Consider the following 10,904-nt stretch of genomic DNA (forward strand, 5'->3'; position numbering starts at 1 on the left):
TTGCTGCCTGTGTTCTCCCCTAGGATTTTGATGGACTCCTGTCTCACATTGAGGTCTTTCAACCATTTGGAGTCTATTGGATAGCCACATGCAGAAGAATGAAACTGGACCATTTCCTTACACCACACACAAAAATAGAAGTTAAATCTTAAATCAGTTGGGAAGTATTTCCATTTATTAAATATTTTAGAATCTTAGGATCAAGAAAAAAAGACCTAAACTGCACATAGCCTCTAAGTAGACTCAGTCCACACTGTGGCCTGGAGGCCAGGATACCAGAACTTGGAGGTCCTTGCCCCATTAAAGGACACCTTCAAGTCTCCTGAGATCCATCCTGAACATTAAGTATGGCTTCATTGCTAAGCCAAGATTTTAGAATGGAGCTGCCCAATGGAACTTTCTGTGCTATCCAATATGTAGCCACTAGCCACCTATTGAGTCCTTAAAAGATGACTATTGTGACTGAGGAACTGATTTTTTTATTGTCATTAAATGTAAACAGTTACATATAGTCACTGGCTATAATAGTGGACAGTACAGTTTTAGAATATAAAACTGTTTTTAAATAACTGTGATGTAGTATAAATATTTCTATGTACTTTATTCAGTCCCTATCTTGGTTCTTTTTCCCCTAGATCAAAAGTCTTGAGCATGAATTCTGTAAGAAAAGAGTCTAACAGCCAAAATAACAAGGTAAGCATTTCACTCCACCTTCAGCTTCTCTCGGTGTCATTGCCTTCAAGGGAGTTTCCAAAACACTATCAGCCACCAAACACATACCAATCTTTCCATGTCATTTTCCAAGAATAGTACCAGACATAATTCTAAAGCATTCCAACCCTAAACACATAAACAAAGAATATGCTATAGAACAATGGTTTTTCCTCTCTCGGCACCATGCAAATGATGTGTTCTCAAAGGAACTAGCTTAAGACCTCACAGAGTTCAGGATGGAAGCAAGAAGGAACATTAACTGAGGGTACGCTATATGGAGAGAAGGCCAATATAGGACACATATACCACTCCTCCCATCTCCCAGAATTACAATATTCTTTCCTGGTGATCCCAACATGGTCCCAAATCTCTCACTACATAGAGCACCAGGGCATCTATCACCATCTAATCAGGTTGGCCCATGAGTTAAAACATGAGAAGTCATTACTTCTTTACAATACAGCTTCAGTGTCTGTTCATATTTAACACCATGATGTCATTAGTATATATGTAGAAGTCTAAAGGACACAGAATTGGATGTAGAGCACCAGGCCTCTTGGCCTGCTTGGCGTGTTGTGGCAGCAAGTACATAGGGCAAAAAGATAAAACTTTTGTCAGACTTTAATTTTGTAATTTTTATTGGCTTTAGAGCCAAAATTGACATTCACCAGAAATTTTATCATTGAGATACATGGTCTTCATAATGTCAGAAAAAAATAAGTCATCTCTCCCTAAAAAGCAAATATCAACAATCAACCATTGTCCTTGGGGTCATCCAGATGTTTGGATATATATTAGGCCACGTTCACAGTGACCATGGTTCCCATTGGGAAGTCATGGGTCACTCTGGTCCCAACCTTGCATATTATACAAGTCATTCTGGTCCCAACCTTGCATATTATACAACAAACAAAAACAACAACAACAAAACTCTTGAAATTAATTGGACCCCACCTCTCTAGAACCAAGCTTGGCATGCTCCCTGATATATCCCACCGTCTATCCCCCAATGACTCATCAAAGTATTCCTTCTAGCAGACTTGTCTTCATCAAGATTACCAAAGTCCCATAATGGTTCGATGACCTATGATGTTTGAGCAATCTTTACAGAGTCTGCCTGAGCAATTGACTAGTTGACATGCTGCTTAAATTCACTCAAGTTATAGAACCAAATTTGTAACCCAGAAAGTTTTTTTCTAATTCTAATTCTGTGAGTGTCATTTTCACAATTTTAAAATGTGACTGTAATTCCTCTTCATTTTTTATCTCACAAGGAAGCTAAAAGGAAAATGAAATAACTGAGAAAATATTTTGGAAGAGATGCCACAGAAATCCAGGATATATCCTCATCTTTACATTTTTTATAGCTCTTAAAACTTTTCTTAGAATATATTTGTGTGCTGGGCGCCTGGGTGGCTCAGTTGGTTAAGCGACTGCCTTCAGCTCAGGTCATGATCCTGGAGTCCCTGGATCAAGTCCCGCATCGGGCTACCTGCTCAGCAGGGAGTCTGCTTCTCCCTCTCCCGCTCCCCCCTCTTGTGCTCTTTCTCTCTCTCACTCTCTCTCTCAAATAAATAAAATCTTTAAAAAAATTTAAAAAATTAAAAAAAAGAATATATTTGTGTGCTTTTCATAACCTATAAACTTCTTTAAGGGTTACTGGTTAAGTAGGAGGTAAGAGCATAGTTGAAAGAGCCCTGAATGCATATTTGAAGGACCCAGGTTCCAAGCCTGGCTCTGCCACTTATTAGCTGTATGACATACCTTACCATTTTATGGCTTCAATTATTCCTATCAACATATAAAAAAGTGATACAAAATTACACACACACATACACACACATGCATGTATATATATGGTTGTCTTTAAAAATTCCATCTGTTTATGCATATAAGAAATTGTAAGATATTATCTAAATATAACATTAATGGCTCACTGAATATTATTTGACAGTGATGATAGCTTCCAAAAATTGCTTATTTATCCATGTCCTTTCTTCTCCCAGGATCATTCTCTCCAAAAGAAGGGAACATGGTTCTGCAAAAGGTAAGCAGACATCTTTGAGTAAACTTCCTGCAAAACTGGGAGTTCCACTTAGCCATCCTGGCAGATAACAAAGTCTGGACAAGGAGACCCTTGTATACATACACACACCCAGAGTGAAGTCAAAAAACTAGTGTCATCAATGACTATGTTTCTCAGTTCTAATGTATGACTTCCTTGTCCAAAGGCAATTCCTTTTTTTTAAGATTTTTATTTACTTATTTGACAGAGAGACACAGCGAGAGAGGGAACACAAGCAGGGGGAGTAGGAGAGGGAGAAGCAGGCTTCCCGCGGAGCAGGGAGCCCGATGTGGGACTCGATCCCAGGACCCCGGGATCATGACCCAAGCCAAAGGCAGACGCGCAATGACTGAGCCACCCAGGTGCCCCCAAAGGCAATTCCTAATTTCAACTTTCCAATCTTAGAAGTGAATAGCCTAGTAGTAATCAGAAATAGGAATTTTATCACCTAAGAGAAATGTGGCAAACTGATACTTACTCCCTCTTCCCTTTAACAATTTGAATTAGCTTGATGGGTTCTTGTTCTCCAATAACGTCAGTAGATTATGATGGGAGGATCCTTTTGTGGTTCGTAAAATGATGAATAGGGTTTTCACACTATTGTGTCAGATGTGCCTCCCTCAAATACTGTTACAATGTCAACATGTTACATTAGAAATAGTACAGAACTTGTAAATGCACATATTCCCCTGCCTAATAGCAAATAAGACAGAAAATGATTGTGAAAGAGATCATACCCAACAGTACCCAGCCCAAAATAATTGCTCAAAAATACTTGTTAAACTGAATAAGAGCTCAAGATTCAAACAACCAAGTGGATATTAGTCCTGAGGGAATCGCTGTGATAGCAAAATAAAATTGGGATTCAATGAAGCCCCTGCATTTCCAAGAAAAGGTCAGATTATGTTCAATATAATTTGTTTAAGAAGGCATAGAGAAACATATATTCAAAGTGGTATGAAATATGATTTAGAAAGAGTTCCATCAAAATGGTTAACATAAAATTATTGGTGCTTAAATGTCACCTCCAATTGTCTGGAAAACTTGCTTATGGGGGATACCCCTTCATACCAGATAAGTGAAGTGTTACATATTTGGATATCCCAAAATACAATGTTCCCAGAACAGCTAGCAGAATTTCCCTAGAATTCCCAGGCTGCTTTAGCATATAATTTGACACCAGTGCCTCACATGGAACTGCCCATGTGAGTTCCCAGGATAAGAACTGTCTGCCTTGAAAGAGAGTTAGTATCCTGAAGAGAACCTGACAGCATCCTAAAAGTCTAGCTCATCATATCAAACTACAAAGATCTCTCCTCTTGCTCTGCTCCAATATCCTATGGGGCACTGGTATATTGGGCACTGACTCAAGAGATAAGAAAGCTGGATTATTCCTAAGATTTTCTCTGGGAATGTCATCCCAGAACTTTCTCATGAATACTGTATTTAGCTTTAAGGAGAATACTAGGAAGAGGTCTGTAAAGGGTTTCTGCTTCTAATTCTGACCAAGATGCTGTATATAACAGATCCTGCCTCCTGTCACCAAGATCAATTCTAGAGAAAAACTTAAGGGAACTGGTGGGGAAGGGGCTGTTTTTCACTGGTAGGTGGAGGTAGGTAGTGAATTTGTTCTACAGCAGACGGTAGCCTAGCACAGCTAGATAAGGGTAATACAGGAAAGGAAAAAGTGGAGATTTGCTTGTGCAAATCACAGTAAAACCACAAGGCCAAAATAATTCATCAGTTAAAAAAGAAATCAGGACCACCATAGGGGAATTTATAGAAATTAGGAAACATTAAAAATAACAAGAATTAAAGAAGAGAAATACCATGATCATGGATAGAAAGCCATAATATCATAAATATATCAATTCTCTTCAAATGATTCACTTCAGTTCCAACCAAACTGCCCAAAAGGTTTTCATTACATTTAATACAATTATTCTAAAATATACTATATATAGAAGAATAGAGTCAAAAATAACCTGGACAATTTTAAAGAAGAGCAAGGAGTGGGGAATATGCCCTTCCAGATATCAGGACTTTCTATGAAGTTGCAGTAATTACAATAGTGTGATACTGTCACAGGAACAAGAAAATCAACCAATGAATTAGAAACAGTGCATATATAGAACTTCGATATGTGACATGTGACAGTGATTGTATATCAGAAAGAAAAGGAAAAACTGTTCAATAAAAATGGTAGGGGGTAAAAAAACAGTTATCCAGGTGAGAAAAAAAAATGAGATTGGATCACTACTATACAGCATATTTAAAAAGCGAGGCCAGATGTGTTAAGGACTAAATGTCCAAAAAAAAAAAATCTTGAAAATTTGGCATCAGTTATCTACTGCCAAATAAAAAATGGTCCCAAAACTTAGTGGCTTCAAGCAACAAACATTTATCTCACAGTTTCTGTGGATTAGGAATCTGTGAGCCACTCAGCTGGGTAGTTCTAGTTCATGGTCTGTTAACAGGTTGCAATTAAGATGTTGGCCAAAGTTAGAGTCAGTGGAAGGCTTGGCTGGGCTGGAGGATCTACTTCCACGGTAGCTTACTCGTACATCTGGCAAATTTTGCAGTTTGTTGGCAGGAGGTTTCAGCTCCTCCTCACATGGAGCTCGCCACAGGGCTGGCTTGTGTATCCTCACAGCATGACAGCTGGCTTCCTCCTGAGAGTAAGGAGCAAACTGCAATGCCTTTAGTATGTAATCCAGGAAGCCACACACTGTCACTTCCATGATTCTCTATTCTTTAGAACCAAGTCATTAAGTCCTGGCCACACTCTAAGGGAGAAGAGTCTCTTGAAGTGCGTGATACCAAAGAATGTGTGGACATATTTTAAACTACCATAAACTGTTAGTAGAAAACAGTAGCAACTTTTAGGCCTTGGTGTAGGGAACAGTTCTTTAAATAAGACACAAGAAGCATTGATTCTAATTAAAGATTGATACACTAGACTATTAAAATTAATAACTTTTGTTTTTTAACACCTTAGAGTGAATGAAAGTTATAAAGTAGAGAGAAGATATTCATAGTACACACACTGGAAAAGGATTGATATCAAGAACATATAAAGAACTTCTACAAATCAATAAGACTACCCTAAACAACCTAATAGATAAATGGGCAAGAGAAAACATATAAAATCTGTGAACAGAACAGATGTTCAGCATCATTGTTCACCAGGGAAATGCAAATTAAGACCATTACTTTACACCCATTTGGCAAAATTTTTAAAATCTGATGCTATCAAGTGTTGGAAAAAATATGGACTCACAGAAACACATACCCTGCTGATGGTTAGAAATTGTTGTAAATGCTTCGGAAAACAAGTTGGAAACAAAAATAAAACAAAAGATAAAAGAACAAGATAATTTCAGATAGTGATAAATGCAAAAAGAAAATAAAACATGGTAATGAAAGAGAGAGTAACAGGCAAGCCAGCATATGGGAAGGAGCTGCCTTTACAAGGCATTGTTGGTAATAGAGACAACAATTAGTGGGAGACATTTAAATATCAAGAAGGAGCAAGACATGCATTTAGGTATGAGTTTTATTTTGTTCCTGGTTTTCTAACCTCTGGTTAACAGTTTCTTGACCTTTTCTTTTCAGGATTTTTCAATATGTCTTTTTCACCACCCTATTTTTCATCAGACTGCTGGGCTACTTGTTTTTCCATATAAGTTTTATAAATCCAGATCTCCTTATCAACATACTGCCCAAGATATTGAGCAGGGACATCCTGTGGAAGCTAAGATGCTTCCTCTTTCCATCTCTCACACTTGAGACAGAGGACATGTTACCCCACTGATCCCCAAGAAATATCCTTGAGCAAAAAAAGGCAAGTGGTGTCTGAGTCTGTAGACTAAGAAACGGCGGAATTTGCAGAGGGAAAAGGTTTTCTTCAGTTTTTTCCTCAAGGTCTGTCTACTTGATTACCTTCTCTTTCCATGTTGTCTTTCCAAGACTGACCTTGCCCAGGAAAAAGCTCTGTAAATAGATTTCTATGACTACAGGATAAGCTAAATAGTCCCAGATAGTAAACAAACTAGACCATTTTTAGAATAATGTCATAGACACTAAGCAAAGTTAGAGTTGACCAATTCTTCCAGAAAATCTTTAAAATCTGAAAGACTGGATCCCTGTCTACAATGCAGAAGATTGCTCACTACTTATATTAGAATTATTTAGTTACAAATGACCTTAACTTAAACTAATTTATAAATTCATAGCAAAAAGAAAAAAAAGGCAGGGGGGTGGAATATTGCTTTGTGCAACTAAAAGTCTGGGATTCCCAGCATGGCTGGATCCAGAAGTCTAAAAGCAAGATTAATGGGGTTTCACCACTCTCTTTGAATTGGCATTTTCCTTTCAGTGGCAAGATACTGCCAAAAGCTTAAGTCCCACAGTACAAGATTAGCAGCCTTGGCTAAATGAAACAGTCTTTTCAACAGTTCCGGCAGGAAACTTCAGAGAAACTGCCTTAGTTGAGGCCAAGTGTCTACCCCTGCCCAACACTCAGTGCAGCCAAAGGAATGGGAGTACTCTGATTAGTCAAGCATGAATCCATGAATCATATTTCCAACCTCTTGGGGAGGTTGATAAGAAGAAAAGAGATAAGGGAGTTAACCCCACCTAAACTACATGGAATAAGTTTCCCTAAGAAGAAGGGGCTCAGTTCACAAAGAAAGGAAAAGAGATACTGGGCAGGCAAAAGCAGATGTCCACTTAATCACTAGTTTTAGCGTTACACATAAATATCCAATCTTTTCCATCTTTCTTTTTTTTTTTTTTAAGATTTACTTATTTATTTGAGAAAGAAAGAAAGAGCATGTGCACACGTACAAGCAGGGGAGGGGCAGAGGGAGAGGAGAGAGAGAATCTGGAGGAGACTCTACACTGACCACAGAGCCCGACACAGGGCTCAATCTCATGACCCTGAGATCATGACTTGAACCAAAACCAAGAATCCGATGCCTAACTGACTACCCAGGCACCCCAACATCAACTTTTTCAATTAAATAAACTCTTAAAGTTATAGTTCACTTCATAGGTCTTCCTGCCAGTAAAAATTTTAACCTTTCAAGATCATAGATTAGATACTGAAAAACTACTGCAAAAAACTCAGTAAAAGAACCATGTAAAGAATCAGATTTGGGGGCGCCTGGGTGGCTCAGTCGTTAACCGTCTGCCTTCGGCTCGGGTCATGGTCCTGGGGTCCTGGGATCGAGCCCCGCATCAGGCTCCCTGCTCGGGGAGCTTCTCCCTCTTCCACTTCCCCTGCTGCTTCTCCCTCTCCCACTCCCCCTGCTTGTGTTCCCTCTCTCGCTGTGTGTCTCTCTGTCAAATAAATAAAATCTTAAAAAAAAAATTAGATTTGTAGGGCTAAAGCAAGGATTCTAAACTAAATAGCATATGATTAATATAAACTGCTTCACAAACTTGGGGTAACCTACATATGGTCAAACCTCTTATTTTTCCACTTAATTACTAAAGCATCCACATGCCTTATTAACAAGATATATTCAAACTCCCTCTTGAAGCTTCCTGACCCTCCTAAATTATCCTTAGCCTTGACAGCTCTGAAATCCAAGAGCAGCAAGGGCTCATTCTGGCTTCCACACCAGCAGGGAACAAACATAAAGACCCCTTAGTTCATTACCTCTTGAGGCCACACAATGGCACTCCTGAAAACTAGTCCTGCACAGGTTGAACAAATAATTTATCATCCAAACTGAGACATGTGATAATAGAAAAGGAAACTATTAATAATTATGCCAGGACAAGAGAAATCAAACAGGACCGCCTCAACAGACCAAGACATATGATTCCCTTATGTGCAGTCTAAGGCCCGGCACAGTGTATTTTGCTGAGGGAAGTAGGTCCCATTCTTCAGTGTTAAGTTCAATCAAGGGTGCCCTATGCTTAAGGTCTCAGTGCCAGAGTTCAAGGTACACCTCTCCTTCCATTCCTATACTGAGCCCTCTGTCCCAGGGTCAGTTTCTAAAGGCTCAAGATTGAGTACAGTTTTTGCCAGCCTCACCCTTGCCTCCCCAGGAAGTCCTTTGGTCTGGGAAGTCTGCCTACTCTCAGGACACCCACACTCTGGAGGTCAGGGAGCTGTTCTGAAGACTCAACCCTCAGAATACAAGGGCCCAATGAAACCCTCTAAGGGAGGCTCCAAGGAGCACATCTTCCCTTCCAGGCACTTTTTAGACTTTTATGGAACTTCCGTCCCTAGAGAAGAGAAGCATTCATTTACTGAAAGTCAGTGTTCAACCTGCCATTCTTTTCTATGGTCAAACCTGTGTTTTCTAACTTGGTATCAACTGGTCTGTTTGGGCAACATCTCTATTCATCTACATTCCAAAATAATTGTTCCTCAAAATGATGAGTTCACATTGCTCAAGATTTGAGAGCAGAGGGAAAGTAAGAGAAAAGGAAGAAAAAGAAGTTAAATCCCTAGTACTGTGTAGTGTTGGGGATATAAAGATAAAGACAACATAGCGTTTATCTTTGGGAAGGTGAAAAGAAGAAACAGATCACATGCGTATATTTTGAGTCCCACAATAGAAAAAAAAAAAAAAAAGAGGAGGTAATTCCCCATGCCTATGTCCAATAGAAGATGACATCAGATCCAAGGATTATGCTAGCCTGAGAGGAAGAATGACACTAAATAAGCTGACCATGTGTCAGCAAAGTCATTCTCTACTGAAAGACTAAAAGCATCTTCTACCCTAGATAGGTATTTTAAATAGAAGTAACCAAATAGAAATACCATAAAATTGAGCAACTCTCTTTCTTGACAAGTTACCTATAATGGGTAAATTATTTCTTAATCCCAGGCTTCAGAAAAAAACAAACCCTTTTCTCCTGGCAATTATTAAAGTAAAATACAAAACACCTGTAATCTGACAGTACAAATAACTCTGAGTTATTTACCCACCACCCTAAATGAAAATACCTTCCACCATGTCAATAAAGATCTACATTGCATGCACCACTTATTCCTACACTGAATGGCACTGGAATTCTGGGATCCAGTGGAATCTAGCAGTTTATTCACACTGGTTGGCTGATACCACATTAAACTGGATTTCATTCTTGGCAGAGGGAAAGATAAGGTGGGCCAGCTCCCATTTACTAGTGTCTTACCCCATGATAAAGCAAGAAATCCACACCTTCTAAACTCATGAATTTGAAACTCAGAATCATGAAAAAACAGTACTCTCCCACATTGTGGTTTCAGAGTCATTTATCTTAAGAAAAATTTTTTAAACTTTTTTTATGCATATTTCATTGTTCACTGTATTTTCTTTGCTGTAGCCAAGTGGAATGATGCTGAAAAAACAGCTCAAAAGTTATTGTAGAGGACATGAATCCCTAATGCCAGCTTGAAATCCACAGAATTTCCCTGTTTGTTAAGTAAAGGTAAATGTTGACTGTGTTGTTTGGGGTTGTACCCAGAAGATAGTAGCTGAGAGCGTTCAGAGCACGAGTATCTGCTCAGAGGGTAAAGAGAACCAGCCAAAAAAAAATTGTTCCCAGAAGGTAGAGAAATTCAGCAAAACAGTTTTCATCATGTAATATCATTGCTGTAGGAGATTCTGTGGTATTTTAGACGATTTTATTAAAAAGAAGGAGGAGGGAAGAGAGAGGAAGAAAAGGGAAGGAGGAAGAAAAAAGAAAGGAAGAAAGAAAAATATAATGATCCCCTACTGGTATAAACTTTTGACCATGAACTGCTGGTTTATATGCTATATGCCTTTATTTCATCACAGCTATCACCTATGCTTTCTTAAAGTGGTATCGACTTCCTTATAATACTGGGAAGTAGAGTTGTTTCAAAGGCAAGGTTCAATGGTTAAAATCACTGTTTTAAAAGTTCTTTCTATTAAAGAGTAAAACTAATAGAAACTGTTCTGTGTTTGCAGTGAAAATGGGAAGGGGGCATTCATATGTAATGTGGGATCAGAGCCTGCCTAGAAACAAGTACAGGGGAGGAAAGCTGCTATTGCTTCTCCTGCTGAATATTTACAGCTGAGACTAGCTGTGTCAGCGTCCTAATCGTTGCAGAAAACAGAGCAGCTTGCTTTGGCTCTGGAGTGATGCTCTTCCCTCA

At 38.8% G+C, this 10,904-nt stretch overlaps 1 protein-coding gene and 1 non-coding gene across 2 annotated transcripts in view; both read left to right on the plus strand.

Annotated features, from left to right (window-relative positions):
* TMCO5A (transmembrane and coiled-coil domains 5A) overlaps nt 1-6,593 on the plus strand; it is a 15,604-nt gene extending 9,011 nt beyond the window's left edge. Inside the window, exons 9-11 of the mRNA XM_081831844.1 lie at nt 636-693; nt 4,306-4,382; nt 6,395-6,593. Of these exons, the coding sequence (XP_081687970.1) occupies nt 636-693; nt 4,306-4,382; nt 6,395-6,593 (334 nt within the window). The remainder of the gene's footprint in view (nt 1-635; nt 694-4,305; nt 4,383-6,394) is intronic.
* On the plus strand, nt 3,336-3,437 carry LOC115941327 (small nucleolar RNA U13). Its single transcript, XR_004076092.1, has one exon. It is a non-coding gene; the product is annotated as a small nucleolar RNA U13 (small nucleolar RNA).
* Nucleotides 6,594-10,904: the final 4,311 nt, after the last annotated feature.

Source organism: Leptonychotes weddellii, chromosome 9 (assembly GCF_054177405.1).
Source record: "Leptonychotes weddellii isolate Sample4059 chromosome 9, ASM5417740v2, whole genome shotgun sequence".
NCBI lineage: Eukaryota > Metazoa > Chordata > Mammalia > Carnivora > Phocidae > Leptonychotes > Leptonychotes weddellii.